This window comes from Pipistrellus hanaki (assembly GCF_964339955.1).
Source record: "Pipistrellus hanaki genome assembly, chromosome: 3".
Taxonomy (NCBI): domain Eukaryota; kingdom Metazoa; phylum Chordata; class Mammalia; order Chiroptera; family Vespertilionidae; genus Pipistrellus; species Pipistrellus hanaki.
The window spans coordinates 154,074,334-154,088,569 of record NC_140505.1 but is presented as its reverse complement, the minus strand read 5'-3'; the positions used below and the strand labels follow the sequence as shown (position 1 = coordinate 154,088,569).

The following is a 14,236-nucleotide window of genomic DNA, read 5'->3' as shown; positions in this document are numbered from 1 at the left end:
GGGCAAAAAGGATGCCAAGATTTGTTTAAAAAATATTTTTTAATTGATTTCAGAGAGGAAAAGAGAGGGGGGGGAGAAAGAGAAATATCAATGATGAAAATCATTGATCGGCTGCTTCCTGCATGCTCCCTACTGGGGATCGAGCCCACAACACAGGCATGTACCCGTGACTGGAATCGAACCTGGGGCTCTTCTGTCTGCAGGCCGAGGCTCTATCCACTGAGCTAAACCAACGGATGCCATGTTTTAATGTGAAATGATATTTAATTTTCAGCAATGACCCCTGGCACTCCACAGCCCTATTTATGCTCTCCATGCTTCCTAATATTTATAAAGCACAATTAACAGATGGTTTAGGCAAAATAATGCTTAGATTCATGGCATGAAGTTCCTGCCAATTTTATGTTCCATGAAATACTACAAAATTCCATCTCTGCCAACTACTGCCTCTGTCCTCGTGAAAGGAAAATGAGCTTCAGTTTTTTCTGTTGGATTTAAGTGACAGAGAAATCCATCTGATACTGAGTTATTCTCCTCTAGTTAGGAATCTTTTTAAAACATAAAAATCATAATTCACAATGAGCTACTCTCAGGTTTACATGTAAGACTGCCATAGGGAACATAATGCAGAGTTACTTTTCAGTGATTATGCCACCAGTGAATTCTGAACATTCAGAGATGATTAAATGCCTGCTTTAAGAGGTCACGGCTGTTATACTTTCAAGGGTTTGTGCCAATATCCAGTTTCTGTGATTGGTAAGGGAAAAGCAAACTGCATTACAGTCAACTTGTTGCCTTTCTGTACAGAAATCGTGAGGTTCTGGTGCCACAATGTCAACAGCAGATAACCTCTGCCTAAAGAATTCACCTGCAAATCAAAATCCTTTTTAGTAAGAGGCAAAAGAGAAACAACAAGAGACAAAAACAATACACAATAAAAATCCAATGCTGACAACAAAATCCCAGCCTTCGCAGCATATGCTGGAGGAGGGGGGAAGACAATTTCATCCGATAAAAGGAACAATTGTGCCCTCTTTGAGAAATGAACAGTCACAGCCAGCTGCCTCCTTTTACTTTTTAAAAAAGTCTCTGATAAATAAAATTCCTGGGAGCCTGCTGACTGCTTAGGCCGAATTTCATTTTCATGTCTGTTAAATCTATCATGGTACATTATCAAGAGTATTATGTAATTTCTGACATGATAGTGGGAGCATCAGATTCTCTAAGAGGCTGGAAGAAAATCTATGCTAATTGAAAAGATTTCCGGAAGCACACAGGGGAATCGGTGCTGAGCTCCATTAAAAAAAGTTCTGTCAGAAAGGGAGGCGTGAAGTTGGCTCAAAAAGGCATTATACTATTCACATGGCCTGGAAAGCACTGGAAGTCAGACGAGACTCCAGCAGGCGAAAATCACTTATTTATTCTGTCCCTCAATTTCCAGAGACACAGCAGTACTTCTGCTCCCTGAAGGGCTCCAAGGATCTACCCTCAAGAGCACAACAGGACGATGGTCCAGCCAGCTCTAGGGAGACCTCTGTGGTTACATGAGACATTATTTATCTACTTCTCTCCTTCAAAACGCAGCACCTACAGCCTCACAGCTCCCTGACTCTGATCTATGGACATAAAGTGACAAAGGCAAGTTCCAGAGCAGGGCAAAGACACTGCACATTTGCTATCTCCTTTTTCTCCAGACGAAAAACTGCTTTCCAATAGCTCCTACATTTGAAGAAATATTAAATCAAAGGAGCGGGCACTCAGGTGATAAATATGTTTACTTGGCAAACAAAGAGTTAGGAGCCAGGATGAATACATAAAATGGGGTGGATTGGTACATTTTACGTGTTTCTTTGTAAAGTGCGTAGCTAACATCATAGTGAGGCTTCAGGGGCTAGAATCAGTCACACCTGGGTTCAAATCACGACTCCATCAAACACTGACTATTATAATGACTATTTATTTCATAGACTACTATATTACGCTGGCCCAAAACTCCTAATTCTTGGAGGGGAAAACTGGTGTCATGTTTAGGAAACTGCTAATTTGAATATGAGAATCCAGAGATGTAATCTCAATAAAGAAAAGCTATTATAATTAATGGCACCATTAAACTAAATATACAGTCATAGTTATGTAAATTAGACAGCATCTCAGATTTACTACTTTAAATTAATAATTATCTTTTCCTGGATAAAAAGAAAAGAAGCCAGAAGTAAAAAAAAGCAACATAAACAGCAAGACATAAATTAAGATTTTTTTCTCCATTAAGGCGATAAAGAAAACACAGTAAGAATCATAGCAACCTTGTAATTATACTCCATTCAATTTATCGTTTTTCCTCTTCTAAGAGAAAAGGAATGTCAAGTAGGAATGGGATGGACATTAACTCACAGAAACAGAAGGGAACAAAACTAAAGAAAGTTCCTTTTACTTGAGGACAAGCCATCAAGTCTAAAACTAAAAATATTTTGGTTTATAAGGCCAACGATGTACACAAAATAATCGTGGATTTTAAGTTAATTTTAAAAGGCATGGCGAACGCACCTGCTTCTTTTAAAGTGCTGCATTTCTGATATATGGATGTCCGCAAGGTGGGTGCCCTCACGTTGTACAGTCCTATCTTCTCAATCCGAGAGTCGAAGACCCGAAGCAAAGGGTCTTTCTCCTCCCACTGAGACATAATTTTGTTATCAATAAAGGTGGCAAACATCTGGGTTTCAATGAAGCGTGAAAGGAATGGCAGGTGTGGCTCAGGCTGGTCACACAGAAAGGAAGCCTGTAATGAGATAATTAAAAAGTTATTAGGGCAAAGAGATCCACCTCGATACGACATGATAAACCCAAAAATTATCTGTTGCTAAGGTCATTCTTAAAAAAAAAAAAAAGAAATCTTTGTTGTTGACAGTATTACAGATGCCCCCCTTTTTTCCACCACTGCCCCCTCTACCTGGTTCCCACCCCGCCCCAGGCCATCACCACCTATTGTCTGTGTCCATGGGTAACGCATAGATGCATATGTTCTTTGGTTAATCTTTTCCCGTCCCCCTTCTTCCCTCAGATTCATCAGTCTGTCCCATGTTTCCATGCCTCTGGTTCTGTTTTATTCATCGGTTTATTTTGTCCATTAGATTCCTTATTTGTTTAGTTTGATTTATTTTTTTTGAAATATTATCACATACAAAACTGACAAAATTCAAAAATTCTTAAAAATTCACTTTGCCTTCCTATCTCCTAATTTCATGGAAGTTCAGTTACTTAGGTCTTTATCTCTGATCCTACCTTTCAAACCTGATTTACATTCTGATACTCATGACCATCATGTAGAAAATAGAGCATCATTAGTGAAAGATGATGGGTCAGTTGCTACAGGACCAACGATCATCCAATTCACTGACCATCAAATTTGACCCCTTCAGCTGGGACCGGTTTGGCTCAGTGGATAGAGCATCAGCCTGCGGACTGAAAGGTCCCAGGTTCGATTCTGGATAAGGGCATGTATCTTGGTTGCGGGCACATCCCCAGTGGAGGGTGTGCAAGAGGCAGCTGATCAATGATTCTCTTTCATCGATGTTTCTAACTCTCTATCCCTCTCTCTTCCAATCTGTGAAAAATCAATAAAATATATTTAAAAAAATTGTTTTTGACCCCTTCCCCTAGCCAGCGATCATTTCTTCTGCTCTCTGTTTCCAGCCTATGCAACATACCTCCAAGTCGTAAGGCAGTGAGGTGATTACCTGATACAATAATGATATATACGCAATAACCTTAACTAAAAACCACATGGGGTTTGTCTTTACAGGTGGAATCTTTTTGTTCTTCTTCAAGTGGATGTTTTACTAGGCCCCAACTCTGTCAGAGACTGATGGGTGAGTATTAATTCAAGATCAGACTCCTTCTGGACTTGTGCTGACAGAATAGTCTGGGCCTTCTAAAAAACTATCACAAGCAAACCAAGCCTTTGGAAAAATGTGCACAGCACGCTCCTGTTACCGGTTTGTCTGCTGCACAGAATGGCTCAGTAAACTGTAATCAGTTTCTAATTCACAGTGTTCATTTGTGTGTGGTCCTTCAGGTCTCTGTGTGACTAGAAATCCTAGCTGCACTTTGGCACCAGCTGAAATTTGACAAGGAGTGACTATTTCAAGCTGCTGGGTTGGTTTGACTTCTCGTTCTTCAGAGCAGATTCGAGGATGGGAGGGTAAGTTCTCATGTAAGATTACTCTCCTGAATATTCGTCGGCTTCTTCCTAGCACATTTCTTATTCTGAAACTTAAGAGAGCCTTTAAAAAACTTCCTTACAGAAACCCCCTTACTTAATTTAAGTGCTTCCATAGTTGTTATATTTACACATCCAAATAGCCAGATCAAAGTTCACAGTAGTCTCTAGATATCAGTTCATCTCCTTAAACAGATAAACAACACGTTTATAGAGCAAAAAGCCTTCTCCACTGCTAAACAAGGCCAAATGTCTGGCTTTGATATTCAGACCCTCATGGACCACAACATTTAAGGTCCACAGAGACTTGGCTTGCACCGCTAGTATGTGACAGCCCTGTAAATTGTCTTAGTGAAGAATTAGATGATTACAAGCGTTCTGGAATCTGACATGAAACTTTCATTTCTCTAGGGGTTATATAAAAAGAATTCCATTTATAGTTTCAAGCTACATAAAGATTAAGGAGGAAGAAAGTACCAGGGCCTGATTTAGAAAAGGATTTGAATTACCCCAAGCATCATGAGTGTACACAGTAGTTCCAAACTGAACAGGAAAAAAAAAATGTGGAGAAATGGTTAAGCTTAAGGAGAAAGGAACCTGAGAGCACAGATACATCTGGAGAAGTGAAGGCTTCTGAAATTATTTACTAAGAAGTTTTCTCAAACATAAAGGGCACCAGAACTTAGCTGTTCATCAGAAAAGTATCTGATGAAATCAGAAAATAAGTCTTTTATACGTCCCACTCTTAAGAGAATTTTAAAATGAACGTTTATCTGGCAGATGCTCCAAGAGTGTAGATTAGGCTCTTAGAATGGGTTGGCCCCTTTAAGGGGTCTTTCACAACAAAAGGATACAATTTAGCAAAAAGCCCATAATTCATTCTAATGGCAGTATCATGCCCCAGCTACCACAGAGGCAGGGGACAGAACGGCACCCTGGTGACCGGAAAGAGTCAATGCCCCTCCCTTAAGTGCTTTTGGGGGGGGTGGGGGGTGGGGAGAGGATATGGGGGAGGAGTGTCTGATGGATATGTCAAAAAAACCTGGCAGAATACTCTGGGGTAAACCTTAGTAAGACACCTCACCGCCAGCAGGACAATCAAAAGCTGGTGCTGCTTTCTGTCTTCCTTTCCCCAAAACTGGAACAGAGCCTTAGGCTCATAGTCATAAAACCTAATTCATTCCTCTTTCTCTCTTTTTTGATCCTCGGATGAGATAAAAATTTGGCCTCTGAAACTAAACTGTTTGTTACCTTTAACATGAACAAATCGTAACTTCATTATATTGAAGACAAAATATAAAAACAGGGGTTTATTAAAAAAGGAATAGGACTATGCCTGATCCTAACTAAAATAAGAGTCAATGAAACTCTTACATGGTCAGATAGTGTTAACAGATTCTAAAAAACCTGTGAAATTTGGGTTTCTGTCATTCAAACATTTTCAAGTATAGCACCTTTAAAAAATGAAATGAAAGGCAATTTAATACAAAATTCAGTAGCCAACTTAATGAGCTACTTGGATTTGCTTTCCTGAGGAATTGTTTTATCTAGCGTAAAATACTGGTAAAAGAAAAGTTCTTAAGGAAAGGGAGAGAGGGGGGGGGAAATCTGTGTTTAAAAAAAAAAAAAAAGTTAACACAATCAAGTAAGAAAGCCCACTAAGAACCACAAAAGGAAACTAGGGCTCCTTTTACTTTGTCGAAGTTCTGCATCTGCTCCCGGTTGGTGAGCCAGGACTCCATGTCCTGCGCGCTCTGGATCACAAAGGACTCGTAGTCCGCGAACATCTGCGTGAAGCGGTTCGCGAACACCTCTCGGAGCTGCACGTTGAGCTGGTAGTCCCTGAGCTCCGCCTCTTCACACTGCAGCTTCAGATCCTTTTCCTTTTCACCCAGAGAGGCAGCGAGGTCCATTTTCTCCACCGTCACGCCGGTCCGCTGGGCCAGCGCCTGGAGCCGGGCGATGGTTTCGTTGCCCTTCAGCAGCTCGTACATGCTGATGCTGTTCGCGGAGATGTTGCCGTTCTTCCTGTCATTGACCAAGTCTTTCAGGACCAGGTTCTTCAGCTGGGTGGCGCTCTCACTGCCGTGCAGGCTGCCCTCGGGAGGGATCCCGAACTGAAGAAGAACCTCGGAGAGTTCCTGGATAAAATCCACTTTGTTGGGGAACTGTGGAAATTCTTCCGGCAACTCGATAAAATGGTTGTCAATATCCACAAAACACAAGTTAGCCTTAAAAAGAAGGGGGTTGGGGGAGAGAGAGGGAGAGAGAAAAGGTTTTAGAATAAAGGAATTTTAAGTTCTAAAATATCCTTGCCAATTATTAGAAACAAAAATCACAAATTACACAGCTTCTTATGTTGACCTTTCTCAAGGTTAAGAAGTTTTTATTCTTTAAAAGGAAATCTGTGCTGCCAGCAGTTTCCCCTTATGTGAGTATTCTATATCAGATTTAATATAAACAAATAATTTTCCTGGGTCTCATCAATTTATTAAAATCAAGACATGCTTCTGTAATATATGGTATTCCCAAGTGAGTGAAGGTGCACAGATTGACAGTGAGTACTTCACAAACAGGAGGCACTGCATGTGCTCACTGAATGAGCTTGAACTTTCTATGCCATTCCACGGCTCTACCACCGTTTGTAATTTAGAAATAACAACAACTGCTAAAATTGAGCAGCTATTGCCGAAACCGGTTTGGCTCAATGGATAGAGCGTCAGCTTGGGGACTGAAAGGTGCCGGGATTGATTCCGGTCAAGAGAATGTACCTTGGTTGCGGGCACATCCTCAGTAGGGGGTGTGCAAGAGGCAGCTGATCGATGACTCTCTCTCATCGATGTTTCTAAACTCTCTATCTCTCTCCCTTCCTCTCTGCACAAAATCAATAAAATATATTTTTTTAAAAATTAGCAGCTATAGTACTCCCCCACCCCCACCCCGGGGGAGGGGAAGAAATGGGATAAAATTGGCAATCCAAAATCACAGCAAATCCACACATTTTTACTTTATCCCAAATGAGCTTCAACCTCTTAGACAACAAACCCATTTCAGAAGTTATTAGGTAAGAACAGGAGGCAGAGGGAGGTGGCAGAAGCAGTGCTTAGAGAACGATAAATAATTAACCTTTGAATAATTAAGAGCTGACTCAGGATCCTGATATTTCTGAGTTGAGGAAAAGAGGAGATAGAAATCAGAGGAAATGTTTTTATTTTCAACAAAAGGACTTTTAAATATTTTTCAAGTAGATATGGAAAATTCAAGGAGCCACGCGCTGCATAACATTTTGATTATCTCTCAGGTACTTGATTATAGTAGGCTCCAAAATGGTATTTTTCTCTTACTGTTTAGACCCTCTTAATCTGAACTAGGTTGTGAGTATAAAGGAAGACTGCAAAACCCTAGTCTGGGGAGGGAAGGGACACATAAAACTGATCCTGACTGCAGGAGGGGCTGAACACAGGACATGGGGTGCAAGTCAACAAACAGAATAGAAAGCTTCATCTGTGTTTCCCCATCTCCCCCCCACCCCCCAGCCCCACCCTCACGCCCGCCTCCCAGGTCAGCAAGGGGAGAATTCACATGGTCCTCGGATCCTGAATGCTGAGGAAAGGTGAAAACAGGAGAGCCAACAGTTGGATCTCTGTTTTTCTCTTTTTCTCTTCATGTTAGAAATTGATAAGCAAGAAGAATAGCAAAGTTCCAAATCAAGCTCAATACAAACGCAACATATCTTCATCTAAAAACAGAGAACCAACAGTAACTTCTTCAAGTGTGGCGTAGCCTTTGAGTCTAACCCATTAGTTCTGCCGACGGAGAAACTGAGGCCCAAAAAAGGCAGGTGACTTCCTGACACCTGTCTCAGATATGCATTCTCAAGGAGCCTGGTGGCTTAAGGGATTTTTTTCCTGACACCTTTCCTCTTCTCCAGTGTCAACAGAAGAAGAGCTTGAGTCACATCTTGCTGAAGACAGTAGTGCTGCTTACAGCTTTTTTTAAATCCAAATCTTTACATGTGTTTTAGTCTCTAGAAAGCAGGCTATATTGAAAAGCTTACAGGGGGAAAGTAGGTCACCATAATTCAAACGGATGATTCAACATCTTTAAAATGGAAGAAAAAATCCACTACCTTGTTAATCTAAATGTTAACCAGCAACCTCACACCACTTCCATTTTGTACTGCTTCCATTTAAGGCCTTCCTGCTATCCTTTTTTATTCCTCACCTTCTCCTGATGCATTTTGGGAAAATTTAAAGCTTGCTATGCTCATGTCATCACTGCTGAGCTGAAAGTGTATGGCAAGGCTACTGGCCTGGCTCTGTGTTCCCACGAGACTCTCTGTGTCTGGAGAGAAGAACTCAAGTTGGGGCTTTCACACAAAGTAGAAATGGGAAATGAGAACTTTTGTTATAAAAATTTATTGAAGCACTCTAGCTGGTTTGGCTCCGTGGACAGTGTCGGCCTGCAGACTGAAGAGTCCCGGGTTCAATTCTGGTCAAGGGCACATGCCTGGGTTGCAGGTTTGATCCCCAGAAGGGGGCATACAGGAGGCAACTGACTGGTGATTCTCATTATTAAAGTTTCTATCTCGCCGGGACCGGTTTGGCTCAGTGGATAGAGTGTCGGCCTGCGGACTGAAAGGTCCCGGGTTCGATTCCGGTCAAGGGCATGTACCTTGGTTGCGGGCACATCCCCAGTAGGGGGTGTGCAGGAGGCAGCTGGTCGATGTTTCTCTCTCATCGACGTTTCTAGCTCTCTGTCCCTCTCAATTCCTCTCTGTGTAAAATCAATAAAATATATTTTAAAAAAAAAAAAGTTTCTATCTCTCCCTCCGCCTTATTCTCTGAATCAATAAATATATATATTTTTTTAAAGTAAGGTGTCATCCTATGCAATTATTCCTCAGTGCTATATCCTTCCACCATCATCCCCAATCCCCGAAACAAACAACAACAAACAGTTCCCTGTGCCCATCATTTGGGATCATGGGGAAAGGGAGTGGGTGGTTAATTCTAAGTCTATGTATTGTAGTAACATCAGTCAACTAACAACTAAAATCATACGTTCTTAAAACAACCATTTTGTAAACATTTTCACAACTATTCTAAGAAGCCTTGTTATTGTTATTTTTAGCTATTATTTTACTTTACAGTTTTCAGAAAAAGGTGGTGGTGGTGGTGACTATTACTAGTGAGCATATTTATGTACTTTTTTTTAAAAATGGCTATTTTTATACCTATTTCCTCCCAAAATTATGTGAAGTAAATGACTTCATCTCATTATAAAATGATACCAGAGCAAAGTGATACACTTTCCTCTGAAAGCCATGTACTAATTTATACTTTCTATACAGAAGCACTGCTATTGTCACAGCTGATTGAAGTAATTTCATATTATCGATATTCTACTCCATGAATAAATAGATGGGTATGTGCATTTATGGAACACTGGTGATTTAATAAATAAAAATTAGATATTACTGTAAAACTTACAAAAATTTTAAGTTTATCTTTAGAGTCAGAGGATACACACAGACAGAGACAGAAAGATTTCCCAACTACATCAAGGCAGTATTTTTAAAAAAATATATTTTTATTGACTTCAGAGAGGGAGAGAGAGGGAAAGATAGAAATATCAATGATGAGAGAGAATCATTGATTGGCTGCCTCCTGCATGCTGCTGTTCTGAGGATCGAGCCCACAACTTGGCATGTGTCTGGCATGTGCCCTTAACCAGAACCGAACCCGGGATCCTTCAGCCCGAAGGCCGATGTTCTATCCACTGAGCCAAAACAGCTGGGGCGGTAGTATCTTAAAATCCTCAACTATTATTACTCATGCAAAAAAATGGAATAATATTTATATATAAACAAAGGATCTCATAAAGTATCATCTGATTAACCAGATGATACAAATAGACCAGATACTCAAGAAACTAAAACATGTCACTGTTTAAGACTTTAAAACAAAATGCATTTGGCTAGTCTATTTCTTTTTCCTTGAAAATTTAAAGGATTTATGTCTTTAAGCCATCACGATACTGAGATTAATTAATTTTTTTAAAAAAATATATTTTTATTGATTTTTACAGAGAGGAAGGGAGAGAGACAGAGAGCTAGAAACATCGATGAGAGAGAAACATCGACCAGCTGCCTCTTGCATACCCCCTACTGGGGATGTGCCCGCAACCAACGTACATGCCCCTGATCGGAATCGAACTTGGGACCTTTCAGTCCGTAGACGTTCTACCACTGAGCCAAACCGGCTTCGGCCTGAGATTAATTTAATAAGAGAGAAAACAAGAGCATTCAGGTAACAGAAAAAAAGAAGCGTAATAGGGAGGCAAAAGCAGAAAGCATACAATAAAGCTTAAAAAGACCAAGACAGTCTGCATGTGTGTTTCATATTATCTGAATCATGCTTATTTTCCCCAGAACAAAAATGCTAATTTTGGTAGGAAAATGTTCAGTAGAATAAAGTAAGCAATGGATGATTAGAGAAATCATTACTGCATATAATGGCTACAGCTTAGTGTGTTAATTTTAAATTCACTTATTAAAATGAGACATTCTATGGGAAATAAGAAAAAAAAAGTGAAGCACAGCATAAAAGATTTTATTAAGAAAGGTGCTAATTAAAGAGCTAATAATGTAATTAACCATTTTATGTTTTTTAATAGGTCATGACACTCATCGATGTTTCATTTCAAAGGCTTAACACTATAATTCTGAGGACTGTAAACAACAGCTACAAACCAGATTTAAAATGCTTTCAAAAGTTCCTGTTTACTTTCTTCTTAAATAATGTTGGAAAATACAACCCACAGAAAGCATAGTAACCTGAAGGGGCCTAAAAACTAGGGGTTAGAACTCTTATCTCTACCAACTAGCTAAGCTGACACTTAGAAAAAGTTGATAACTAGCCTTAGGCCAAAAACAAAGAATACTAAAACACTTGATTATTTCCATTATCCCTAGTTTGCTGGAAGATGTTACTTTTCATTTGATGGAAGGTCAAGAATCAAATTCACCTCAATTAATACAATGATTTCAAAGGATGTTAAAATTGGGCTGCACTGTTTTAGAAACAAAATGTACAATGTGTATCGGGGAAAGGAAATAAAATGTCACTGGAATAATAGAGCAATTAAGTAACACGGCTATTGTTGCATCTTCACAAATTTATATGCCATCGTCCTGCTTTGCGCCAGGTTCCATTAACCACTGTCACAGGAACCACCAGAAGTCAGGATCTGCAGTCTATAGCTCTACGGCTCGGGCTCTGCCCTAAACCTACGGGAGAGATTGGGAACAGAGACAGACAGGGTTTGGACAAGGGCAATGCTATCTGAGGAAAGTATCCCTGACCTAAATCAACCAACAGCAAATGCGTCATCATTCATTATAACTTTTACCTCTTGAGGAAGCTCTAGTTTGGAACGGTCAGTTCCTTCTTTTGACTGAAGACCCATCAGATAAGGGACAGGAGCATCAAGAAAATGTAGCAGAGAAGCAGGGAGGATGGGCACATACACATGCTGCCACTGAAATGGGAACAAGAGTGTGGTGATGCCTTCCGCCACAGTCATCAGGCGTTGGTAATCTGCACAGAACAAGGAAACACGGAGGGGAAGATTCCAAGTAAAAACACAGTCATGGCATTGAGCTTGAAAGTATCAATTTCCAAAAAAATTCTTATGCTAATAGAATCTTTTTTTATGACCACACAGAAAATAGGTCACTTCTATCCCACCATAATTAAAGAGTTAAATGGTTTCATTTGAGTCGTTTTAAGAGAAGATGGATAGGTGGGACACATCATCATATTCTTTGCTTCTGACATCACCGATGTGTGAATTTACATTCCCTTGAAATGTGGAGGAAACAAGAACTAAGTGAACTGGCTCTTGGCACTTCTCTCATTTAAAGTGTACCAGAATATAGCTACTGATCACTTCTTGTATACACGCACATCTATATAATCCCCAAATTCAAAGGCTTTCATTTCTTGTAGTAGAGGCTCAGTGCACAAAATTCGTGCACAAAATTCATGCACGGAGGGTGTGTATGTTCCTCAGTCCAGCCTGCACCCTCTCCAATCTGGACATCCCTTTCACAATCCAGAGCTGCTGGCTCCCAACCGCTCGCCTGCCTGCCTGATTGCCCCTAACCACTTCTGCCTGCTAGTCTGATCACCTCCTAACCACTCTCCTGCCAGCCTGATCAATGCTTAACTGTTCCCCTGCTGGCCTCATTATCCCCAACTGCCCTCCCCTGCTGGCCTGGTCACCCCTACTTGCCCTCCCCTGCCAGCCTGGTCACCCCTAGATGTCCTCCCCTGCAAGCCTGGTCCCCCTCAACTGCCCTCCACTCAAGTCCTGGTCGCCCCCAACTGCCCTCCCCTGAGGGCGGTTGCCCCCAACTGCCCTCCTTTGCAGGCCTGGTTGTCCCCAACTGCCCTCCTTTGCCAGCCCAGTTACCCTAACTGCCCTCCCCTATATGACTGATGACCCCAACTGTCATCCCTTGCAGGCCTGGTCCCTCCCAACTGCCTGCCCCTGCTGGCCTGGTAACCCCAACTACCCTCCCCTGCAGACCATCTTGTGTCTACATGGGGGCGGCCATCTTTGACCACATGGGGGCGGCCATCTTGTGTGTTGGGTGACAGTCAATATGCATATTACTCTCTTATTTAATAGGATATATAATTATTCAGATTATATTTTGTTAAACTTCATTTTGTAGGTACAAGAAATCAACAGATATATGTATTTATAATCACACTTTCTATATTTAACCCCCAACCATAGAACTATCAAACCTGGGGACAAAGTGAAAAGTTACCAGAAAATTAAAGGTTGGTTTTTATTTTATTTTATTTTATTTTATTTTATTTTATTTTATTTTATTTTATTGTGTTTTGTTTACATGAACTAATTTATCAAAACTAAAAACTGTCTACAATATTAAAGTATCCTTTCTCCCTAATTCTGAGATATAGTTGACATATAACACTCTATTAGTTTTATAAGTACATGATGATTTAATGTGTCTATATATTGCAAAATGATATCATTAGTTAATATTTATCACCTCACATAATTACAAATAAACTATCCTTTTAAATCACTCTGTCATTGATGCTTTATATAAGTTTTATTAAAATGCAAGGTTAAAGATAAAGAGAATCCTAAAAGCAGCAAGAGAAAAGCAGTTAGTTACCTATAAGAGAGTTCCCATAAGACTGTCATCTGATTTCTCAACATAAACTATGCAGGCCAGAAGGGAATGGCACAAAATATTCCAAGTGATGAGAAGCAAGGACCTACAACCAAGATTACTCTATCCAACAAAGCTATCATTTTGGAATTGAAGGATAGATAAAAAGAGCTTCCAGATAAGAAAAAGGTAAAGGAGTTCATTACCGCCAAACCAGTATTATATGAAATATTAAAGGGTCTTCTTTCAGAAGAAGAAGAAAAAAGATATGAACAGTAAAATGGCAACAAATACATACCTATCAACAACTGAATCTTAAAAACAAAATAAATCAATAAGCAGACTAGAAACAGACTCACAAGATAAGAGAGAAAGTTGACAGTTGCCAAATGGGATATGGGTAGAAGAGATGGTAAAAGGGGTGAAGGGATTAAGAACTACAAATCTGTAGTTCCAGAATGGTCATGGTGAAGTATAGGGAATATAGTTAATAATATTGTATTAACTGTGTATGGTGTCATATGGGTATGAGATTTATTGGGATGATCATTTAGTAAGTTATACAATGTCTAATCACTGGGATGTACACCTGAAACTAACATAACATTGTCAACTGCAATTGAAAAATAAAAAAATGATTGAAAAAAGATACACTTAGCAATCATTTATTCTGTCAATGCTCTTCAGTCAAAACCCCCAAGAGCACACCTGTATTTGAATAGTTGGATTTATTTATTACTCATTGCAGAGCGGAAGAAGGCACACCCTAGAGAATTGAGGGATATCTTAGTAAGAGGATTTAG

General features: G+C 40.1%; 1 protein-coding gene across 3 annotated transcripts in view; it reads right to left on the bottom strand.

Annotated features, from left to right (window-relative positions):
• The window catches only part of DENND5B (DENN domain containing 5B), a 152,265-nt gene that overhangs the window by 44,990 nt on the left and 93,039 nt on the right, over positions 1-14,236 (bottom strand). For 2 of the 3 annotated variants that reach the window (XM_084877837.1, XM_084877838.1), the window contains 3 exons: positions 11,630-11,817; positions 5,911-6,447; positions 2,545-2,776 (listed from right to left, as the gene is read on the bottom strand). In XM_084877837.1, the coding sequence (XP_084733963.1) occupies positions 2,545-2,776; positions 5,911-6,447; positions 11,630-11,817 (957 nt within the window). Of the gene's footprint in view, positions 1-781; positions 869-2,544; positions 2,777-5,910; positions 6,448-11,629; positions 11,818-14,236 lie in introns of all 3 variants that reach the window. The other variant, XM_084877839.1, reaches the window with a different exon arrangement.